The following is a 24,787-nucleotide window of genomic DNA, read 5'->3' as shown; positions in this document are numbered from 1 at the left end:
CCAACTTTGAGTTTATGCCCATAAACGGAAACGTCCTTTAGCCAATTCGGCGACGAAGGGGTTAAATCTCAGCAACCTGATGGATTCTGGGGCTTTCCTTCCTCGACTTCAGAAATTAAAACGACCAGGAAGGGAAATTTTGCCCTAGGTAAAGATGAGAACCGTTAACTTCAATTGTCTGGCTTCTGCCCCAAACAGGAATGGCTACCTACGCCTACAAAGGGTGCCATTCCCCTAACTAAACTTGGCTGGCCCCACTTTCCACCACCAGAGCCACTTCCTGCCCAAGTCCAAAATGGCGCTCAGTAGCCTCACCAGGGTAACGAACCTCCCAGCATCCTCTTTGACCCGAACGTCATGTGACGCAAACCCCAGCCGGAAGTGGAGGAAAAAGCGCCTCAGCCCGCGGCGCCTGCGCAGAAGGCTCTAGACGCTGAGAAGCAGGAGGCACTTGGGATCGTCCGCAGGATTGGGACTGCTACACAGGCCGCCACGGAGCCCGCCGGAGCCACCGTTCCTGCTGCTGCCGCCGCTGCCCGAATCATAACCGTCGGGCCGCAGCAGCCGGCAATGCCTCGAAGGAAGGTGAGAGGAACAGGACGGGAGGGATGGCGGGTTTCTAAGGCCAGTCGTTTGAGAAACATGACGCAGTTGGCCACGCCTCATAATGGTTGGGTTCCAACTTCCCGCTCCCCCGAACCTAGCTTAGCAACCCTCTTCTGTCCATACCCAACAGAAAAATGTGGGCCCGACCCTGGCCTCGGCCTATGGTTGCAACTATTCCCGCCCTCTGCTTGCCTGGCTCGGAGGCGTTCTTCTCGTTAATTGGTCGCTGAAACGTCTAGAAACATATTGATTGGCTGGTGACACCGCCCATTTGGGCTCAACGGTCACCTCCCCGCGTGTGGGGGCGGTGTATGGGCCCGGCTCTATCGCTGTCCCACAGGCCGTAGAGAACGATCTCTCCTCTCTTGATTGGCTAGGCCTGCCAGTCTGTCCTGTGGGGGCGCGGTTTATCGGGACCGCGGTTGGGTGGCTCGAATCCCCTCCCTTCCGTCTGATGATGCTCACAGAGGCAGAGTTTTGGAGCATCCTTCCTTTCCCCGCGGGGGACAGAACAAAGCCGAGAACTGGGTGGTGGAAAACCAGCGCCCACTCCCCAGGGATCTCATTCTGGCCTGTTGCTCCTAAGCTGTGATTTTTCCTTGTCTGCTTAGTTAGCGCCTACAAAATGCAGTTCGTTAAATCAGAAACTTTCTAAAATTAGATGGGGTTTATGAGATCACCTAGGGACACCCCAACCCCTTCTTTTCTCAGCTAAACAAACAGGCTTAATGGAGTACCCCAAGCCACTCAGTTAGGCAATGCAGAGCCGGGACTCCAGAACAAATCTAATTCAACAAACGTTTATTGACTGCTTGCTACCTGCTGGGGATTCAGAAATTAATTAGACATGATCCTTGGCTTAAGGAAATCTGAGTCTGATGGGGAAAACAAGACTCGTAAATAACTTGAAAGGATCTAGTAAATTCTCTACTTGGCAGTAATAGACAAAGCTTAATGGCACGAAAGTGAGAGAGCAATTAAGTCTACTATGGAGTAAGATGGGAAGTAGATTAGTAAAAGCCGGGAGAGAAGAACTCAATTCCATGATCAAGCCAGGAAGGTGATGGTCAGAGATAATCAGGGATTCAATATCTGAGTAATTGGACTGGATGACTTTTAAGACTCCCCTTTTATTCTGCCAATTTTCTGTGACTGTCTCTGGAGCCTCCACTCAGTATCTGGGCAGATTAGCCTTGGAATATTTGGAAAGTTTATTGTATTTTTGTTCATTTCTGCAGAAATGTTTCTTTTCCCAGAGGCTTTCAAGTATTTATACTTTTTAATGTCTCCTACAGTGATGTACATTGATAGGTGGTATTTATATTAAGGCTCACCAAATGCAGCAGTAGTACTGGTGCCTTGGAATAGGCCCACAGTTCTTTCTGCAGTTCCCAAATACAGAGAACTTGTGAAAATGTATGCTTTTTAGTAGCTTATTTGGTGGCATAAACTGTCCTGAGGCGATTTACAGTTTTTGTGTGTCTCATTTAGTGTGAATGTTTATAAATTTTGCTGCAGAAAGGTGATTATTTGCAGATGTATGCAAATTTTTCCAGAAATCTAAAAGGTTATGAATTCTAAACAACTGGTGCTTAGGATTTTGAATAAAGAACTTATATCAGTAATTTGAAGCCTTAGTTTTTTTTTTTTTTTTAGCAAATCTATTTCTCTTTCTGGTTTAGTAAAAGGTATAGTGTTAATAAAAGTTAATACTTTTATTAGCACAGTTGATAAAAGTTATCTCTGGCTAACATGCCTCAGAAGGCTAACAATTGGTAAATAATTATTAATTGAAAAAGTGATTTTTAAAAACCTTCTGTTTGCTACTGCTACTGCTGCTAAGTCACTTCAGTCATGTCCGACTCTGTGCCACCCTATAGACAGCAGCCCACCAGGCTCCCCCGTCCCTGGGATTCTCCAGGCAAGAACACTGGAGTGGGTTGCCATTTCCTTCTCCAGTGTGTGAAAGTGAAGTCGCTCAGTCGTGTCTGACTCTTAGTGACCCCATGGACTACAGCCTACCAGGCTCCTCTGTCCATGGGATTTTCCAGGCAAGAGTACCGGAGTGGGTTGCCTTTGCCTTCTCCAACCTTCTGTTTATGCTTACCTATAAGTCTTTATGTGCAAGTCACTCCCTTCCCCCCTTTCTTAAAGCACTTTTGGCATTCAAGTGAAGAAACTTTAAAAGTAGATAACATAAGAAAGAAGGATATTACTCTCTTTGCCCCTAAGTTCTTTTAGGACCATGACATTTTGAATTCATGTGTGGTTTTTAAAAATGTAATAGCTGTTCATGGAGACTTTGAACAAAAGCTACAATAAAGTTCAGTGGGGTCTAGCACTAACGTTTTTCTCATTACCCTTGAGTTACTGTAAGTACATGTTTTATGTCAATCAGACTGTTTTGAGTAAAATACTTTATTAAAGTTTGTGGTACTGACCTAATGAACTTGTTTTAGAATTATAATAATACAGCAAGAATTCTTCTCCTGTATTTATTTAATAAAGGTGCATTATTTGTCAGTTGTTCTGTTTAAGTAAATAAAAGGAAGGTTTGAACTTGGTGTTATCAGCATTACAGTCTGTTTTATTTCCAGTGTTAATTCAAACCCACAGAGTAAATGTTTCTGTGCTAATATCTGAATCTATGGTGTTACAGAGGAATGCAGGGAGTAGTTCAGATGGAACCGAAGATTCCGATTTTTCTACAGATCTTGAGCATACAGATAGTTCAGAAAGTGATGGCACATCCCGGCGATCTGCTCGAGTCACCCGCTCTTCAGCCCGGCTAAGCCAGAGTTCCCAAGGTAAAAGGCAGCTTCCTTTTTCGTGATCACACCTCACAGCTTATTGGACATTGTATTATTGTGCTGGTTAATGTGGAAACTGTTCCCTTGTCTGAATGTTGATGACAGAATCTGGTAAAATACAGAATAAATGACTGCGAAGTATCACGTGTTTAAAATGGTTCCATTTGGGGAACTGTCTGATTTGTAGACCCAAAAGAACCGTGCCTGGTTTAATAGATATGTGAAACATGAATGTCCTGAGTCATTTAATTTTTTATAGATTACAGTTTCCCAATCAGTAAAATGAGAGTGTTATCTTTTCACTTCCTAAAAGTGGTTTAGGCCTAGGGACTTCAAGTGGTCTCTTGAAGAACTTGTTATTGTAGGAGGCCCAGTACTTTGAAGTGAAGTGAAGTGAAAGTTGCTCAGTCGTGTCAGACTCTTTGTGACCCCATGGACTATAGAGTCCACGGAATTCTCTAGGCCAGAATACTGGAGTGGATAGTCTCTCCCTTCTCCAGGGGATCTTCTAGGTTGATACTCTTTGATCAACCCAGGGATCAAACCCAGGTCTCCCACATTGTAGGCAGATTCTTTACCAGCTGGGCCACAAAAAAGTCCCAGTACTTCTAAAACCATGTTTAATTATACAGTATAGTCAGGTACAGTTAATAAAAATAAACAGTTGACCAGCTGTCAATTGTAAATACCCAGAATTTTGCTTTGGTAGCAGAGAATGGGAAATCTTGGTTTCGGAAGGTTCTGTAGTGCAATTGGCCATCTGGGCTTAGATTTGGAGGGTGTCCCTGACTCTCCTGGCTCTGCTCTGGGATTCTCTGGGAAAGATAGAAATTTGTAATTAATGCAGAAAGCGATGATCAATTAAGAGAGATAGTAAATTAAGAAGGAAAATATAAAATACTTTGATCACTTAGTATTGATTTGGTTATTGCTGTATGAGCATGTTGCAGAATAAGAGAAAAACATCTATTTTTTCAAGCAAGAAGGTGGAAACATTCTCTTTTAGCAACTGTTCTTTGTTTTTGAATCTAATATTTGAGCTGAAGTATAGATGTCTCTTGATTTCGCAACCTTAAGTTTTTATCTTTTGGTACAATGGGAATATTGATAAATGGCTACTATAATTGAGGTACTATGCTATGTTCTGGAATACCATGATAGAAAAATCAGACTTGTTGCCCTCAAGGTGCTTACAGTATAGTGCAGGATGTAAACTGATATGATAATGCATTGTGGAGTGGGCTTTGAGAGAGGTTGGCATAGAGTACTGTGAAAGTCCAGAGGTGGAAATCTTAAAGGATCTAAGTAGGAATTTACAAGTTGAAAATGGAAAAGTGGTATTACAGGCAGAGGGTATAGTGTATGCAACAGATTGTGCATAAGTGTTCTTATAAAGCAATTGGCCATGCACTGGACAGCTGAAAGTTGTAAATATTCAAAATAACTAGGAATTATTAGGTTGCTGCAAAAGTAATTGCAGTTTTGCATTGTCGAATTTTGCCATTTGATACTGGAATACATTCTTAAATAAAAGTGGTTATCTTATCTTATTTCAATGCACATTTCTTGCTTTATGTTTTTGCTAATGAGTTATTACTTGCTGTTTATCTTTATATGTATTTTAGACTACGGAGATGATGTTAGACAAAAAGCAGATTTGAGCGATTTTCTTGTTCAAATTCAAAATGGGTCATAAAGCAGCAGAGACAGTTTGCAACATCAGCAACACATTTTGGCCCAGGAACTGCTAATGAACATTCAGTGCAGTAGTAGTTCAAGAAATTTTGCGAAGGCCTTCAAGATGAGGAGCGCAGTGACCAGCCATTAGAAGGTGACAGAGACCAGTTGAGAGCAATCATAGAAGCTGATCCTCTTAGAACTACATGAAGAAGTTAACCAAGAACTCAGTGTGGCTTGTTCTACAATTGTTTGGCATTTGAAGCAAATTGGAAAGGTGTAAAAGCTCGCTAAGTGAGTGCCTCATGAGCTGACCACAAATCTAAAAAAGGATTGTTTTGAAGTGCCATCTACTACTAGGTTGGTGCAAAAGTAATTGTGGTTTCGGACTGTGAATTTTAAATCATTGTAACTAAGCTCAAACACACCTTTATTAATCAAAATAGGAACCATTACAATCAACACATTATTGCAAACAAGAAATAAATTTATTTGTGTAGTGTAAAAATCCATGCTTTAGAATTCAGTGAACTCTTGAAAAGCACTTTCTGCCTCCTGCTGATTGTGGAAGCATTTTCCCTGCAGAAAGTTGTCAAAATGCTTGAAGAAGTGGTAATCGGTTAGTGAGAGGTCAGATGAATATAGTAGATGAATCAAAGCTTTGTAGCCCAGTTTGTTCAACTTTTGAAGCATTGGTGGTGTGACGGGTGACCAAGCATTGTAGTAGAGGAGAAGTCTGTTGGCCAACATTGGTTGCAGGTGTTGGGTTTTCAGTGCATCTCATTGATTTGCTGACCATACTTCTCAGATGTAATGGTTTCAGAAAGCTGTAGTGGATCAGACACCCGCAACAGGCCACCAAACAGTGACTGTGACCTTCTTTTGATGCACGTTTGGCTTTGGGAAGTGCTTGGGAGCTTCTTCTCTGTCCAACCACTAACCTGGTTGGTCGCTGGTTGTCGTATAAAATCCACTTTTTGTCACCAAGTCACAGGTCATAATCCAATCAAGAAATGGTTCCTTGTTGCATAGAGAAGACAACACTTCAAAATGACAATTTTTAAAATTTTTGGTCAACTCATAAGGCACCCACTTACCAAACTTTTTCACATTTCCAATTTGCTTTAGATGCCAGATGACCATAGAGTAGTCAATGTTGAGTTCTTGGGCAATTTCTTGTGTATTTGTAAGAGGATCAGCTCTCTTGGTTGCTGTCACCTTCTGATGGCCAACCATTGCATTCCTCATCTTGAAGGCTCTTGTCTTCCTTTGCAAAACTGTGAACCACCACTGCACTGTACGTTCATTAGCAGTTCCTGGGCCAAGTGCATTGTTGATGTGTGAGTTGTCTCTGCTGCTTTATGACCAATTTTGAGCTCAAATTAAAAAATTGCTTGAATTTGCTTTTTGTCTAACATCATTTCTATAGTCTAAAAATAAACAGCGAGTAATAAGTCATTAGCAAAAAAAAATAAAGCAAGAAATATGCATTAAAATGATGCATAACATAACCACATATATTTAAGAATGTATTCCAATATCAAACAGCAAAGTTCAGCAATGCAAAACGAAAGTTACTTTTGCACCAACCTAATACCTGAGCCCTTGGTCTCTTTCTAGTTACACTTTATCACCAGTAAGTTACACAACTCCTGAGGACACCATCCACAGTATGATTCATGTTAGATGGCCCTTTCTAAAACAAAATGTAGACTACGTTGTAAATGGAGCCCCTTGGAGATACACAAACTGAAAACTGAGCTGTGTGCTAACTTTTACACAAGAGTTTGAGAATTTCAGTTTTCTTTGAAGGATCTGTAAGATTTACATATTAGGATCTTTTTTTTGTTTAAAATAGACTTTAACTTCTGAATTGCTTTTATTCCTGTAAGTATCTTTAGATTGGAGATGTAAAAGAACTGTTGGCTGCTTCAGAATAGATTTTTGCATCCAAAAATTTTTAAAGTTGTATCCCTGCCTTACCCTTTATGAATCTAGTATTATTTTGTTTTAGAGTGTCAGACAGGGTAATCAGGAAGAAAAAAAGGTCCTTAAAGAAAGGAAATATTGGTTTTTCATGTTTTTACATAGAATCTTTGTTTTTTCAAATATTGGCCACTTTTTTTTAAGAAAGTAAACATGATGCCATCAAACCAACAGTCCATGTTGGCGGAGTAGAAGTTCGGTAGTCCGTAGTCTTGGCTCTAAGGCTCTGATTTGGCCTGGTGAATCACAGCCTCAATAGCCTACCATTCATTCCCCATTACTGACAGTCATTCCTCCTCAGAACTACTAAAGATATTGTTATATCTTTAGTAGTAGAGTATCTCTTTTCTGGTGGGTTAAAGGAAGAAAGAGCATGTAGCTAATATTTATAAAGCACTACATTAAATATCTAAGGATCTTATTAAGTCCCTTATGTGAGTTATTTCACTTATTTCTCACAGCAAATGTGTGAGGAATGTGTTACTAGTATTTTCCCTTTTTTTGAAATAGATCAGGAAATAGGCTTGGAGAGATTAACTTGCCCAGTATGCCCAACTAGTTAGTATGATGAAGTGGAATTGAATTACATTCAATCTTGATTCCAGTGCCTAAGCCATTAGTTCTGTGCTGTACTGTACCTCTCTGCCGTCTCTATGTTGCTTATATTTAGGAGAACCTACATGCTAATAAGTCACACTAATGGAATATAAAACAGATTTCTTTCTTTTTTCTTTAATTGTTTTATTATTTTTAAAATCGGGATCAGATTCCAGTCCTGTTCGAAATTTGCAGTCTTTTGGCACTGAGGAGCCTGCTTACTCTACCAGGAGAGTGACCCGTAGTCAGCAGCAGCCTACTCCAGTGACTCCGAAAAAATACCCGCTTCGGCAGACTCGTTCATCTGGCTCAGAAACTGAACAAGCGGTTGACTTCTCAGATAGAGGTGAGTGGGTGTGGGTGATTTGGAGTTATTACAGAGAGGATCTAATCAGTTTCGTCTTACAAGAGGCTTGGAGCCGCTGCAGATAGATGCCCAGTACAGAATTCAGCTAGGTGATTGCAGTTTGTCTGATTCCTTTCTTACCTCTTGCTGAGGACAGTTTGATACTCTGCTATTCTTGAGGTCCAGAGTAGCTGGATTATTTGATCTGGCTTGCAATAGGCAAAAGAAACTGACGACCTCTTACTCACAGATGAAGAAGGCTTAAAGCAGATTTTCTTACAGTTGTGCTTATGGGTCCATTTATCTCTGAAGTTCTGAGGAGGAATGACTGTCAGTAATGGGGAATGAATGGTAGGCTATTGAGGCTGTGATTCACCAGGCCAAATCAGAGGCCTTACAGCCGAGACTATGGACTACTGAACTTCTAGCCTGCCAACATGGACTGTTGGTTTGATGGCATCATATTTACTTTCTTAAAAAAAAAGTGGCCAATATTTGAAAAAACAAAGATTCTATGTAAAAACATGAGTTACTAGTTTCTTTTGGAAAATGGAAAGCTCTGGGAACATTAGGTGGCCATTCACCACATAACTGACTAGAACTGAGTAGTAGTTATCCCTTTGAGAGAGACAGTTGGCTCTTGATTTGGCCTTGCTCAGCACTCGTAGGCATTTGGTTTGCAACACCTGATTCAGAGTCAAGTCCTTTCACACTCACTGCTACTGCTGAGTCACTTCAGTCGTGTCCGACTCTGTGCGACCCCATAGACGGCAGCCCACTGGGCTCCCCCATCTCTGAGATTCTCCAGGCAAGGATACTGGAGTGGGTTGCCATTTCCTTCTCCAGTGCATGAAAGTGAAAAGTCAAAGTGAAGTTGCTCAGTCGTGTCTCACTCTTAGTGACCCCATGGACTGCAGCCTACCAGGCTCCTCCGTCCATGGGATTTTCCAGGCAAGAGTACTGGAGTGGGGTGCCATTGCCTTCTTCTTCACACTCACACCAGGTATGTTCAATTTCATCCAGAAAGAATCATTTTCATTTATATTCAATCCTATGTATCTCCCAGCAAGAGAGTAGGATGATAATGTTTTTTAAAAGTTTATTTCCATCCAGGTTTGATTATTCATGATTTGGGGCTTAGGAGAAGCACAAATTAGTGAAACGTATCATGTAAACCTCAAATAGAATTTTAGTCAGAATTTAAAGTTGCAGAAGAGGAATGCTGTTATTAGTTTTTCTTCATTTTCCATTTAGTTTTATGGCAGATAAATGGCAAAAGTTCCTGGTTAAATCACAGGAAGAGGATCTTGGGAAGCCTGTAAACTCTTCTGAATATAATAACCCTCTTAAGTAAAATAAACTCCGTTCATGAGTTTTACCAATTGTTTTACTTTAGAAACTAAAAATACAGCTGATCATGATGAGTCTCCACCTCGAACGCCAACCGGAAATGCCCCTTCTTCTGAATCTGACATAGACATCTCCAGCCCCAACGTGTCTCATGATGAGAGCATTGCCAAGGACATGTCCCTGAAGGACTCAGGCAGTGATCTCTCTCATCGCCCTAAGCGCCGCCGCTTCCACGAAAGCTACAATTTCAATATGAAGTGTCCTACACCAGGCTGTAACTCCCTAGGTAAGTGTGCCCCCACCTCATGACACTGTGGATTGTGTGGTTTTCTTTCTCTCTGGAATTAGGATCACTCAGAAATGTTTACATTGCAACTTAGCTTCTTAGGCTCTTCAATGACCACTGCTTAGGATAACACTGAATTGTTCACTTGGATAAAAGCATTCCTGCTTCTTGGCTTATTGTCCATAATAACAGATTTGGTTACAAGGAAATTAACTATGATGCACCATTTAGTTTATTGAGAACTCTTCCCAGTGAAAAGTTCTTTCATTTTTCCAACAAAAACAAAACAGAATGTCAGTTATCTCCAAATACCTCATTGTATGGTGCATAGTTCAAGTGTACCGAGGACTAATAGAGTGTAAGGTGAATAAATAATGGTTTTATGGCCATAGCTATTAAGGAAATGAGAAAAACAGTTCTTTTGGTCAAGAGGCACTGAAGGTGAGGAGTATAGATGAGACCTTGACCTTTTGTGACTTTTAGGTCTTGTGGCTTTGTATGCTTAGGAAGTATAAACTAGATAAATATTTCTTCTCAGATAGATGAATTATATCATTGTTTCCTTAAGGGTTATTTTTTCTCCTTACTGAGGGATTCTAGTAATGTTTTAAAAATCTTCCGTGTGTTCTTTAAGTGAGCTTAGGTGCAGATGTTGGTCTAAACTCTTGTCTAGAGTTGGAAGGCGCTGATTGGAAGATAATGGGCCTCTCTTTCTGTCTATCAATTTAGCATTTGAATGTGGCCTCCAGGTTCAGAAAAAAGGTAGAACAGAGAAAGTTGCTGCTTTGCAGACTACCAGTATGTTTTCCCTAGTATTTGGATCCTTTCTTGGTCTTAGCAGCAGTTTCTTAGATAATTTCAACCCATCAAATGCGTAACTAGAGCAGAGTTCCCCTGGATGCTGTACCAGTTGTTACTTGAGGTAGTTGTTTCAGACCTAAGTCAATTTCCTTGAGATGACTAATGAAAAACTAAGAATAGATGGTATTGTACAAATACTAATGCAAGAGATAGCTAATATACTTTAAGAGGATCTCCTTGCCACACAGCAAGAGAAGGAATTTTCAACTCTGCTTGTTGCTGTCCATGCATCCTTAAATTGTCCCATTTATTTTATGTACTGTTTAATCAGTCATTCAGTGCCTACTGAATGTTTTCCTGGTACAGGCACTGTTTTTAATTCTGGGGGTGAAGTTATGATCATGTCAAATTCCCTGCCTCTTGTAGCTTGTGGTCTAACTGGGGAAGACAAACAGATGTATAACACATAATCTGCTAGAGATGTGTGCTGTGAGGGATAGGATACTGCACGTACACACAAGCGTGCCTGTGTAGGGAAAGCCACTCTGATATGCTGATATTTGAGCAGAAACCTGAAATAATTGAGAGAGTGAACCATTTGAGTATATGGGAGATAAGCGTTATGGGCAGAGGGAACAGCAAGTGGACAGGGTCTGGGGCAGGAGAGTGCTTAGCCACCTTGAGGAATGCTTTAGGGGCCAGTATGCCTGGGCAGATAGACCAGAATGGGGAGGAGGAGATGAGGTTAGAGTAGAGGTCTGATTTAAGTGTTATTTATGCCCTGAACACAGTACTCTTAATGTGGTAGACCAGAGGGTAAATATTAATCTTTTGCATCATAGGAAAGTTTACTTTGACTTTTGGTTTTAATGTCAAGCGAAGCTTGGAAAGTACGAACTTGAGCTTCTGCAGTGATTCTTGATCCTGCTCCACTCCTCATCGTAGCCAAAACAATGTCGTTAGGTTAGAGGGTGGGTTGTTTTTTTTTTTGTTTTTTTTTGGTATGAAAGTATGATGTCCTTGTGAAAAGTTAAAACCCTATAGGAGGGCTTGAATGCTAAGTAAAAGTTCTCCTTTATTCATATCCCCAGAATATGTCCTAGGTATAAAAACTACTGTTGGTAGTCGTGTATGAATACTTCTAGTAAGTTCCTATACAAACATAACACGTGTATATGTGCACATATATTTCTTTCTCTGTTGTTTCTTATGAAAAGGAATATAAACAATGATTGGTTTGACATCTTAGATATTTTACATTGTTGGCACTCAGAGGTCCCTCTGGTTTAAAGGATATAGAGAATTCCATTATATTTGAAAGTTCAGAAATTACTTGAATTGCCCTGTATTGATTGATATTTGTATTGTTTCTCATTTTTTAGCTTCTTTTCAAAGCTATTTAGAACAGTACTCTAATGATAGCCTTGTATGCATGTATAATATTTTAGTGTCTTTCTAGAAATCTATTGGATGAATTCATAGCAGTGGAATTGCTAGGTTAATAGAACAGCTATCATTTATAAACTTTTAATATAGGCAGAGTGGGTTTTAGTTTACATATTATAAAATAAAACAAACTTGAATAACTTATTCAGAAGTTATAGATAGATGCATAATATCTAAAAGGCTTGCTAGAGCCATGATACTTTACATTTTGTACATAGTATTTGATCACTGAGGGTAGTCTTTGGTGTCTGAGATAAATGTGTGGATCTCTAAGATTGCATTTTTAATAATATGTGCTGTGCTGTGCTAAGTTGCTTCAGTTGTGTCCAACTCTGCGGTCCTATGAACGGTAGATCGCCAGGCCCCTCTGTCCATGGGATTCTCCAGGCAAGAATACGGGAGTGTGTTGCAGTTTCCTTCTGCAGAAGATCTTCCTGACCTAGGGATTGAACCCGTGTCTCTCTTACATCTCCTGGATTGGCAGGCAGGATTTTAAATAATATAGTCTTGGAGAAATGGCAGCCTGCATATTATTGTATTAACTCTTGTCTTGTTCTGTTTTACGTGTACTCAGTCATGACCAACTCTTTGTGACCTCCTGGACTATAACCTGCCAGGCTCCTCTGTCTGTGGAATTTCCAAGCAAGAGTATTGGAGAAGGTTGCCATTTCCTCCTCCAGGAGATCTTCCTGACCTGGGGATCAAACCCACGTCTCTTACATCTCCTGCATTGGCAGGTGGATTCTTTACCACTAGTGCCACCTGTAAAGCCCTGTATTAATTCTCTTCTGCAATACTTGCACTGTTTTTTTACCCTTTATTTGTTTATTTATATGTTTTTTGGCCGCTCTGCCCAGCTTGCGGTATATTAGTTCCCCAACCAGGGATCAACCCTGGGCCCTTGGCAGTGAGGATGCAGAGTCCTAACCACTGGACCACCAGGGAGTTCCCTGTTGCTGCTACTGCTGCTCCTGCTGCTAAGTCGCTTCAGTTGTGTCCAACTCTGTGTGGCCCCATAGACTGCAGCCCACAAGGCTCCCCCGTCCCTGGGATTCTCCAGGCAAGAACACTGGAGTGGGTTGCCATTTCCTTCTCCAATGCATGAAAGTGAAAAGTGAAAGGGAAGTCGCTCAGTCGTGTCTGACTTTTTTGCTACCCTTTAAAGCTTACTCTATAAATCTTGTATAATTTTTAAATTTCTTTTAAATGTCTCCTTTACTACAAATTAAATGTCTTTTTTCCATGAAAGAAAGAATTTTGTAGATTTGCAGTTTAACTTAGCTAATTTATCTCGTTAGCATTGTCTCACCATCTGTCTTAGATGTTTGATGAATGTTTTGATCGAAGAGACATATAAAAATGAAATAATTACCTGTGTATTTTCACAAACCATGTGAAAAACAAAAATAAATACCCCTTTAGATAAAAAAGAGCTTTCGGTATTATCTTTTCTAATATTTTTCCTTCTTTCTCTTGCACAAACTGCCTATTTAAAAGTTTGATTATGTATTTTAAAAACAAAATAGCAATAATTTAAAAGTTTGATTATAAAAGAAGCCTAAATCTTTAAACAGAATCAGCCACCCCTCCACAAAAATGAATATATTTAATCTGGTCCAGAATTACCAAAGTATATTTCCTCATATGTTAGAAAAGACCACTTCCATCTCCATTTTCTTTTGGTTATTGTAAGAAGTTCAGTTTAGATTGGATAACATTGCACAGTAGAAAGCACACTTATTATACATATGACTTGATCAGTTTAGCATAGGAAAGTTAAGTTCTACCAAAATAAAATATTCTTGCTTATAAGTTTGTGCATTTTAAGTAAATTTATGGGTTTCTGACATTTTGGAATTTGAGAAATACATGATCAGAAAAGAAGGAACTACAATTTATATTGAATATGTGCAAATATGTTCAGAGATGGTTAGGTCCAACCTGTAGAGGAAAAGAATTTATTATGGGTGCAAGTTATGACCCTTACCTTTGATGGATTTAATCTGTAATCAGACATATACTTGATAAAAATGGTGTCATAAATAAGGTTTATTTTAGTGAAAACTATTACTTTCCAAGCTTAGATCTTTCATCTTGAGGTTAAGTTTTTTCTTCTTTTAACAGGACACCTTACAGGAAAACACGAGAGACATTTCTCCATATCAGGATGCCCTCTCTATCATAATCTCTCAGCTGATGAATGCAAGGTAATTATATTGTCATTTATTCACCATATACTTAATGAGCGCTCACCGTTTGCCAGGCACTTGGCTAAACAATGGAGATACAGTGTGAACAAGATGGGCAGGGTCCTTGTTCTTATATACTAGTGGAGGAGACATTATTAAACCGCTGTGTTTAAAGAAAGGAAAACAGACTAGTAAAAGAATTATTGTCTGTAAGGAGTGCTTTGAGAAATTAACAAAGGAATTATCTATGGAATATTTGGAACGTCACCCTCTAATTGCATCAATATTTTCTTTTGAAAATTTTCTTCAGTGATTGCTAGGGACCTTTTCCACTAAGGAATAATTTGCATAAATATGTGATCTCAGTATTTATGCATTAGTTTCTCTTACATATCTATGAAGATATTTTACTTTTTAAAGGTTTTTCTAAATTCTCTTCCTCTTTGTCTACTTCTATGGAATACTTTTCCTTTTTGTTACTCTCAATCATACCTTTTCTTGGCTAATTCTTGTCTTTACAGTCTTGAAAAATACAGTTCTAAATAACTTTTGGAATCTGAAATAATGAATTTAAGAGTAGAACCTAAGACCCTATTTTGTATGGATCTGTCTGGATTGTTGCTACCAAGGAGGAACCAAAAAACGAATTATGGGCAAAGAAGTTAAAAATGTTGTTAATTAAACACATTGCTCAGGTAGTATTTGGATAGGGTATCCAGGTTGGTTAGACCAAAGTATTAATTGTTGCTTTTGTGGTGATTATTTTGCTAACAAGGCCAGTATAACAGGTTTATTCCTGTCTGGGCCAGATTCCTCCTGAGAAAAATGAGATTCCCTAGTTAACGTTAATCCTCCCTGATTCAGGAATGTGTTCTCTTATTTACAAGTGGACCACAGGAGGGAAAGCTTTTTTACGTGTTGTGTTTAGTCTTTCAGTAAAGTATTATACTTTTGGTACTTAACGTGAATTTTGAGTTTGTGGACTCTTACCCTTTTTTTCCTTCATCTCAACTTTCTCTTATAAGCAAGGCAGTTTATTCTGCTGACTGTAGAAGTGGTAGGTCTTGCCATTATCTTCCTGTTAGTGTGAGACCAGATCAAAATAGGAATAGCTCTTCCATCTTCTCCTTCAGAAGCTGACAAAGCATTAGGTGCTTCTTTCTCTGACAATAACTCTGATCCCTGTTTTTTGGGAGTTGTCTGTTACTGCTTGTCTTTAAATGTAATGATCTAATACTATGGATGGTTTTACATAAAAGTCTTCCTAAGGTATAAAATTGTTGGATGATAGCAGTATGAACATGTTGCCTTAAGCAGTTTATTTAAAAAAAGACAATTTTCAGTTTGGGGAAGAAAATTTTGGAAAAAGAAACATATTTCTTGAACTTTACTCTTTTGTGGTCTCTGTTACAAAGGGAATCAGACTCAGGTTAATCCATCGTTACTACTGGACCATGTGGTTAGAGGATCAGGAGTATTTTTTAGAATCTCAAATGGAAACATTAGACTAATTCCTCACATTTATTAAAAGCCCCAGAGTTTTTAAAATACTTGGCATGCACAGAATTACTCTGACTTTACCGAGAAATGATTGCAATCCACAATATTACCATTTTTATTCAGTCAAAAGACCGTATTCAGTGAGTTTACATTTTCATGGAGAGAGGTATAATCAACATAGAAAATTAGTATGAATTTCATTTAGTGGTAAATGTTGTGAGAAACAAAAAGACTAAACAGAGAGTGACTGTTTTGGAGGTGACGGTGGCACTGCTTTTGCTTGGGCTATGGAGAAAGACATTTTATCTGAGTGTGGGTGATGGCAAAGAGGCATTTGTGTCTAGATGCTAGAGTAGAAGGATGGGTAAGCTCAAAGGCTGGGAGGTGGGGAAAAAATGGTTGGGTTTGAAGGATGGAAAGTAGGCCAGTGTGGCTGAAATGTGATAGGAAATGAAGAAGTAGGATCCAGATCATGAAGGGCCTGTAGGCCTTGGCAAAAGGAGTATGCTTTTGTTCTGACAGCCATGGGAAGCATTCAGAGGGCTTTAGCAAAATACCAGAACACTTTTGAAAAATCACAGCTTGCTGGTATGTGGAGAATGAACTGGAGGGGGAAAGAGTTGACACAGGGTAGACTTGTGGGAAGGCTACTCTGAGGTTCAGGCAGTAGATGGTGGCTTGGACTGTTGTCAGTAGAGATGGTCAGAATTGGTTGGACTCAGGATGTGTTTTGGAGAGGGGCAGCCTGATAGACTTGCTGATGAATATCATGTGAGGTGGGAGAGAAGAGAAGAATCAAACATCATCGATGTCCAAGTTTTTGACCTGATCAATTGTTTGAAAAGTGTTACTATTTATTGCTATAGAGGAATTTTGGGGTGGAGCAGATTTGTGGGAGAGTGTTAGTCGCCCTGTTTTGACCATGTTGAGTTTTAGTGTTGATGTGAAATAGGCAGTTGGATATGAGTCCTCACTGCCCAGTAGATGAATCTGAGACTGTTGGCAATCGAAAGTGGTTTATCTAAGGTCATAAATGTAGTTAAGTTTCCCTTTAGACTTGATCTCAAGTATCTAACCTTTTCTTTGTACTTCTTTACTCTGTTCTTGCACTTCCTCACACTTGGCATTGCACAGTGGAAAGAGGCTCAGAGTCATCAGCCTTAGTTAATATCTTAGCTTTACCACCATCCAGGTGTAATTATGTCACTTTCTGATTCTCGGGTAATGGCTGAGAAAACAGAATATGAAGCTTGCCTTATCTGTTTCTTATACAGATTGTGCTAATGTGAAGACCCTTTGAAAGTAAAAGTACAGTGTAAATTCAAGGGATTACTGCTGTATTCTTACGCTTTAAGTGAACATAGTCTTAGAAGCAGGTGGATTGATTGACGTTGTTGATGGTTGCAGGTGAGAGCACAGAGCCGGGATAAGCAGATAGAAGAAAGGATGCTGTCCCACAGGCAAGATGACAACAACAGGCATGCAACCAGGCACCAGGTATGGGCCTTGCTAAAGCTCTGGCCGTTCACAGTTGGAGAGCCAAGTCTTGGATTCTGTCTGCCCCATGACGGTTGTAGCTATGTCCACGCCTCTTGTTTCCTGTGCTGTGTGTTCATAAGTGGTCTTCAGTCATAAACTTAGAAACAGTGCTTTTTCCAAATAGTAAATTTTCTAGAAACAAAACTTCTACATCATGAAGGAATCATGCTACTTGTGATAATAATAGGTAATCTTGATTATTTGAAAGATTACATTCTCTGCTCTGTATCCTCATTTTCATCTACTTTCTAACCCATTATAATTCACTTTCAGGCCCCTTTACTCTTCTGGTATGTTTCCAATGGCACCAGTGACTTTTTCTTAGCATTGATGCTTGTTGGTTATGTCGTTTTTCTTCTACTTTTCTTTTCTGTTGGATTCCAAGATGCTGCTTTGCTCTAATCTTTCTGTCTCTCTGAACATTCACGCACATTGATTATACTTCATTCCTTGTCCCCTCCCCTGCCCTCGAATGCCTTTGGTGTTTTTTCTTGCTGTTTTTCTGCCTAGAACTCTATACTTTTACCAAGAAGAGATTGTGTTTTTCCTTCAAGGCCTTGTGCAACTCTTAGCTGTTGTCAGAATTCTTCCCAAATCTTGTACCATTAATGAATTTCTTCCTCATGTATTCCTATTTGTAATTCTCAGAATGTTAGTTTAGGTTTTGGCACATTTTATATACTCATAGCTCATCATATGGATGTCTGTTTTTGTGGTTAGATTATAAGTGGATAGCAGAGGAGGCATGGTGACAGGGAGAAATTTGACTTTGGAGCCAGACAGGTCTGGATTTGAATACGGCGATTCTGTTACTCTAGCTGTGTGGTCTTAGGCAGGTCAGCTAACTTCCCTCAATTTTATTTCCTTGAATAACACCTACCTGGCAGTGTAGTCAGCTAAATTATGCATGTAAAGTACCTGTCCTCAGTGCTTGGCAGGTAATAAGCACTCAGTAAGAGGTGGCTACACTTCTCTTCATTGTTTATCTTGGGTTCTGTTCTTATTCCGTTTTTAAATTTTTATTCATTTTCCGTATTAGTGCTTGGAAAGCAGTAAGCGTTCAATAAATGCCTAATGAATTGAAATGATCTTTATTTTATTCCTGTTGTTTCCATCAATCTGTATTCCATTTGGATTAACATTAAAGAAAGTACATTTCCTGACCTCATCTTAACTGACAGGGTAGTGGTCTATGTGACAAGGGAACCCCATTTGGAGTTTAAAAATCACTGCAGCATTTACAGTGCGGCTGTAATAGACTTTGCATCCCACCCCCACCGTTTTTCCCTCTACCCTTTCTTTGGTGTATGTTACTTTCATTTAGAGACTTAATTACAGAATGAGTTTTCTAGCTAGCTTCTCAATTTTCTCCTTTTCCCTTTTAGGCACCATCAGAGAGGCAGTTGCGATATAAGGAAAAGGTTGCTGAACTCAGGAAGAAAAGAAATTCTGGGCTAAGCAAAGAACAAAAAGAGAAATATATGGTGAGCGTAAGTTAAATATTTAATAGCATGAACTCTTGTTATCACATTTGATTCCTTTTGGTTGCTAAGATTCTGCTTTCACATTTGCCATTTCGTGTGCTCTGTAACAGGACTCTTCTTTGGCAGTTAGAGTTACTATATATATAATTCTCCAACAAGAGTGGAACTGGGTGTCCTCAAAAAACAGAATTTAGATTAAAAAAATAGAATCTTTTGGTTTATAAACCTCACTTTAGGTTTAAAGGGTTAAATTTTCTTGTTTGAACAAATACGATGTTAAAGATACGGAAGATTATTCAAGCCAAGCATCAGTCCATTTCTTTAAATGAAAGAATAAAACACCTACACGATAAAAGATTTTAATTGGGTGATATATAGTAAATCTTTTTGTAGTTTTTTATTTTTCTAGTTTTAAAAATAGTGTCCATTTATGACTTCCCTGGTGGGCCAGTGGTTAAGAGTCCACCTACCAGTGCAGGGTACATGGGTTCAATCCCTGGTCTGGGAAGATCCCATATGCCTTGGAGCAGCTAAGCCGTTTTGCCACAACTACTGAGCCTGACTGATCTGCAACAGGAGAAGCCAGTGCAATAAGAAGCCCCCTCACCTCAAGGAAAAGTAGCCCCACTCACTGCAACCAGAGGAAGCCCATGCACAGCAGCCCAGCAGCCAAGACCCAGCTGTAGAATTGGGCTTTTGGGTGAAAATTGTATGCTCCCCTCTGTCTTGTTCAGTATTTTTATCTACAAGTTGGGAAGAGATGTAATAATATGATAATACCATTTATTATGTGCTTATGTGCTAGGCAGGCACTGTGATTATGTTGCTCCCATAATCTTTGTTACAAAGATGGATGATATTTCGGCTGTTTTATAGATGGAAAACTTGAGATTTAGAGAGGTTATTTTCCCAGAATCATAAAGGTAGAGAGTGTCTGAATAAAAGCTCCTGAAATTTACCTTAACATCTGCTTTCTAGTTTGGGCTGAACCTTCCTGGTAAAAGTGCTGGATAGGATTTTTTAAAGCTTTTTTAAAAAGTACACAAAACTAGAAGAAATACATAGAACCCAAGGTTTAGATGACAGAGCCCAAAATTAAAAAGATATCCATCAAAGGGGCCCAGATTAGCCAGAAGAAATTTTAATAGGGCTAAAAGTACTGGTGAGTGATTTCTTCATATGCTAATATATGAGTAAAGTCTACAGCGTTCTTCCTGGAATGAGCCTTCTGATCCTCTTAGCCGTTATTTTCTACTGTCTTCCGATCCTCTTCACCTTCTGCTAGGAGGTGGAGTCTAAGAAGGAGTGGGAAGGGCTAGAATTGAAGGTTAAAAGGAGAGTTGCCCCTGTGGAATTTCTTGCTTGTGTATGGATACTTGTGTACTGACTGCCATGGTAAGATTTTATATTATTTATTTAAAACTGGATTATTTTTATGATTCTAGTTTTCAATAACTGTTCCCTCTTTTGTCCTTGCTTAATATTTAGTAAAGCGTTTCTCAAGGAGGTTAACCTTTTTTCCTGTAGACTTGGACTGGAGTTCTAAGGTGGGAGTATTCCAGTACCTTTGGTGGATTGTATTGTAGTAGGTGCAGCAATTCAAGGGAAAGAGTTTACAAAAGCCTGCTTAGTCGAGCTGCTCCTTCCTGTAGATTTTATTTTCAGCCTGAAGTCTTAGAATTGAAGGCTTAGAGATTCTAGTTTTTATTTGGTTTTGTTTTTAAATGAGTATTCAACTAGATTTCAGGGTTCTAGGAGTTGGTAGTGCATTTGGGTTTTGTTATATTTTATTTATTTGTTTTGCCATGCACATTTTCAGAGGAAGAAATGGAAGCATAAAATTCTGAAGAATGAAACTCTCTTTTGGGGTGGTTATTAGGACATTTCCTTTCCAGGTTCACTAGAGTGGGTAGTAGGTATCTTCTGGAATTAACCTGTCTGATAAATAGTTTGTTTTGTACTTGATCCCTAGTGCCTAGTATAATGCCTGGCAAATATTAATAGTAGGTACTAAATAAATAGGTATGGTTATTCTTGGCCCTCTGGTTGGCATCCATTGAAAGGCAATAGGTTAAGTAAGGCAATGGCACCCCACTCCAGCACTCTTGCCTGGAGAATCCCATGGACGGAGGAGCCTGGTGGGCCGCAGTCCATGGGGTCGCTAGGAGTCAAACACGACTGAGCGACTTCACTTTCACTTTTCACTTTCATGCACTGGAGAAGGAAATGGCAACCCACTCCAGTGTTCTTGCCTGGAGAATCCCAGGGACGGGGGAGCCTGGTGGGCTGCTGTCTATGGGGTCGCACAGAGTCAGACATGACTGAAGTGACTTAGCAGTAGCAGCAGCAGCAAGTTCTTAGAAGCAGAAAGTATCGTGCTCTGGTTATTTTCCTAGGAACACAGGCAGACCTATGGGAACACTCGGGAACCTCTCCTGGAAAACCTGACGAGCGAGTATGACTTGGATCTTTTCCGAAGAGCACAAGCCCGTGCTTCAGAGGATCTGGTGAGTATTAAAACTTCAAAGAGGAGGACTACTTGTGAGGGTCACTTGGAACTGCCAAGGAAAATTAGCAGTCAGTTTGCTAGGGATTACACATACCTTGCTGCTTGACTCTTTTTCCCTTCCCCCGGACATCCTTATTTGAGACTTCCTTCCCATTGATATTTAAAATTAATTACCCCTCCTCCCTTCCTTTGTCCCTTAAAGTTTTCCCTCTCCACCTCAACTCCTGGAAGGACCTGTTTGGTAGAGGTAGTTATCTGGATACAACAGTAGGTGCCCCTTTGTGTCAGTTGGATAATTTGTAATTCTGAGAACCCCTAAACTGGAAGGTACCCCTCTGTTGTCCTGTTAACCTAAATAGGAACTCCCCTTTGTGGGATTGCTTCAGCCTTTCATTGTAGCTATAAAAGAATGGGAGAGGAATAATGATCAAGGTTGTTGTCAGATAGTTTAGATAATTTAGAATCTGACAACTATGTTGTCAGATAGTTTAGAATTCTGATTGAATGAATTAAATATGTCCAAATGGCAGTCCACTACAGCACTCTTGCCTGGAAAATCTCATGGATGGAGGAGCCTGATAGGCTATAGTCCATGGGGTCGCAAAGAGTCGGACACGACTGAGCGACTTCACTTCACTTCACTTCAAAGAAACTTAAAGTTTGTAAAGTGAATTTCATCTTCCTTTTTAAAAAAAAAAATTATAATCAAATACTTTATTTAAGAATTCTTGATTATATAGTGGTCCATGGGCTGGTTGGAAAAGAATTTCCAGACATGAGGCAGAATGAGAGGAGAACAGAGTTTCTTAGAGTGGGAGATGTTATTAGAACAGCAGACTGGCTCAAGGGAGAGCTGACCCCTTTCTTGGGCTAGGTGCCAATTTTTATAGCCTCAAGGCAGAGAAAATTCCAGCTGGAAGGGTGACATTAAGTGTCCGGCTAGAATGTTTCAGGGTGGGGTATTTTACCTAATGCAGGGTAAAGGACCTGGCTGATTTAGATCTAGAAGCTCATGGCAACAGTTGTTACTGACCTTGGTTAATTACAGAAATTTTTGTCCTGTGACCTTGGTATAAGGCTCCATAGAGGAGACTTGTTGAAATTTTGGGAGAGGCAGGGTTTGATTGCTGCCCTTATTTAGGCTGGGCTACCACTGCCGGTTTTCTCTATCTTACCCTGGTACTGAATATTTCCTAGGCCAGCTTTTCAGAGCTCTGCCTGATTATTCTTCAGAATTATTTCTGTGGCTAACTCATAGCCACTGAGTGGGGACTGGTATTCAGAAATATCTTCTACTTTCTAGCTTTAAATTCCAGAATTAAAGCATCATCCGTGTTTCAAAAGTGTTTTTTAAAGGACCCAAGTTGAGAGCATGGCCAGCATGGGTGCATGTCATGCAGATCCATGCAGCTTTCTTTATAAAAGCTTTTGCACACGTATGAAGTGCATTCACGAGAAGCTTTTGTTTAGGTTTAGAATGTTTGTTAAGGTGTAGGGAGTTTGTGATAGATGGTCTTTTAAAATTCTATTTATTTCAGACTGATAAAAAGTAAAATTTTACGAAGGGCTTGTTCTGATGTTCAAGAGATGAGGCCCAAGTGGGTAGGTAGCAGAGAGAAGCCACTCTCAAGACCTGTGCTCTGGGCAGTGTAGACAGTACATTTTCTCTAGCCTTCCTGGTGACCCATATCCCCATAGTCCTCTTCAGTGTAAGTTTCTCATGAGCTAGAAGCCAGAAACTGTTTTTTTCATAGCCAGTTGTGGTGGCATGCACACAGCTTACAACAATAGAAATGATTAATTCTTATCCTCCTTTAACTTGATTTCTTCTCTGCAATACAGGAGAAGTTAAGGCTGCAAGGCCAAATCACAGAGGGGAGCAACATGATTAAAACAATTGCTTTTGGTCGCTATGAGCTTGATACTTGGTACCATTCTCCCTATCCTGAAGAATATGCACGACTGGGACGTCTTTACATGTGTGAATTCTGTTTAAAATACATGAAGAGCCAAACAATACTCCGCCGACACATGGTAAGTTGTCTGAAGGTCCGTGACCATGGTGGTGATAAGCTCTAGGGTGTCTTGATTGTTGTTTTCCAGTTGCTCAGTCGTGTCCAGTGCTTTGCCACCCCATGGACAGTAGCACTCCAGGTTTGCCTCAAAGCTTCCCTTTTGCTCAAGCTCAAGTCCATTGAGTTGGTGGTGCCATCCAACCATCTCATGCTCTGTTGTCCGCTTCTCCTCCTGTCTTCAATCTTTCCCAGCATCAGAGTCTTTTCCAGTGAGTTGGCTCTTCACATCAGGTGGCCAAAGTATTGGAGCCTCTGCTTCAGCATCAGTCCTTCCAATGAATATTTGGGACTGATTTCTTTTAGGATTGATTGATCTCCTTGCTGTCCAAGGGACTCTCAAGAGTCTTCTCCAGCACCACAGTTCAAGAGCTTAAATTCTTCGGCGCCTAGCCTTTTTTATTGTCCAGCTCTCACATCTGTACATGACTACTGGAAAAACCATAGCTTTGACTAGACAGAACCAGTCTGTTGTTCCGTGTCTGGTCTAACTGTTGTTTCTTGATCTGCATACAGATTTCTCAGAAGGCGTAAGGTGAGGTGGTCTGGTATTCTCATCTCTTTAAGAATTTTCCAGTTTGTTGTGATCTACACAGTCAAAGGCTTTAGTGTAGTCAATGATGCAGAAGTAGATGTTTTTCTGGAATTCTCTTGCTTTTTCTATGATCCGATGGATGTTGGCAGTTTGATCTCTGCTTCCTCAGCCTTTTCTAAATCCAGTTTGTATAAATCTGGAAGTTTTCAATTCACATACTGTTGAAGCCTAACTTGAAGGATTTTGAGCATTACTTTACTAGTATGTGAAATGAGTGCAATTGTGCGATAGTTTGCACATTCTCTGGCCTTGCCTTTCTTTGGGCGTGGAATGAAAATTGACATTTTCCAGTCCTGTGGCTAGTGCTGAGTTTTCCAAATTTGCTGACATATTGACTGCAGCACTTTAACAGCATCATCATTTAGGATTTGAAATAGCTCAGCTGGAGTTCTGTTACCTTCACTACTTCCTGATTCCAGGATGTCTGGCTCCAGGTGAGTGATCACACCATTGTGGCTATCTGGGTCATTAAGATCTTTTTAGTATAGTTCTGTTTACTCTTGCCATCTCTTCTTGATATCTTCTTCTGTTAGGTCCATACTGTTTCTGTCCTTTTTTTATGCCCATCTTTGCATGAAATGTTCCCTTGGTATCTCTAATTTTAAAGAGATCTCTAAGCTTTCCCATTCTATTGTTTTCCTTTATTTCTTTGCAGTGATTACTTTAGGAAGGCTTTCTTATCTCTCCTTGCTATTTTCTGGAACTCTGCATTCAGATGGATGTATCTTTCCTTTTCTCCTTTGCCTTTCTCTTCTCTTCTTTTCTCAGGTATTTGTAAGCCCTCCTCAGACAACCATTTTGCCTTTTTGCATTTGTTTTTCTTGGGGATGGTTTTGATCACTGCGTCCTGTACAGTGTCACGAACCTCCGTCCATAGTTCTTCAGGCACTCTATCAGATCTAATCCCTTGAATCTGTTTGTCACTTCCACTATATAATTATAAGGGATTTGATTTTGGTCATACCTGAATGGTCTAGCAGTTTTCCCTACTTTC

General features: G+C 39.9%; 1 protein-coding gene across 2 annotated transcripts in view; it reads left to right on the top strand.

Annotated features, from left to right (window-relative positions):
* Window positions 1-434: 434 nt before the first annotated feature.
* KAT7 (lysine acetyltransferase 7) overlaps window positions 435-24,787 on the top strand; it is a 35,969-nt gene continuing 11,616 nt past the window's right edge. The window contains exons 1-9 of one of the 2 annotated variants that reach the window (XM_052658887.1): window positions 435-585; window positions 3,266-3,413; window positions 7,846-8,022; window positions 9,419-9,658; window positions 14,030-14,112; window positions 17,002-17,091; window positions 18,519-18,617; window positions 21,014-21,124; window positions 22,969-23,160. In XM_052658887.1, the coding sequence (XP_052514847.1) occupies window positions 571-585; window positions 3,266-3,413; window positions 7,846-8,022; window positions 9,419-9,658; window positions 14,030-14,112; window positions 17,002-17,091; window positions 18,519-18,617; window positions 21,014-21,124; window positions 22,969-23,160 (1,155 nt within the window). In that variant the 5' untranslated portion in view covers window positions 435-570. The remainder of the gene's footprint in view (window positions 586-3,265; window positions 3,414-7,845; window positions 8,023-9,418; window positions 9,659-14,029; window positions 14,113-17,001; window positions 17,092-18,518; window positions 18,618-21,013; window positions 21,125-22,968; window positions 23,161-24,787) is intronic. The other variant, XM_052658889.1, reaches the window with a different exon arrangement.

This window comes from Budorcas taxicolor, chromosome 19 (genome assembly GCF_023091745.1).
Source record: "Budorcas taxicolor isolate Tak-1 chromosome 19, Takin1.1, whole genome shotgun sequence".
Classification (NCBI taxonomy): Eukaryota; Metazoa; Chordata; class Mammalia; order Artiodactyla; family Bovidae; genus Budorcas; species Budorcas taxicolor.
Note: the sequence above shows the minus strand (reverse complement) of the source record. Positions and strands in the feature narration are given on the sequence as shown.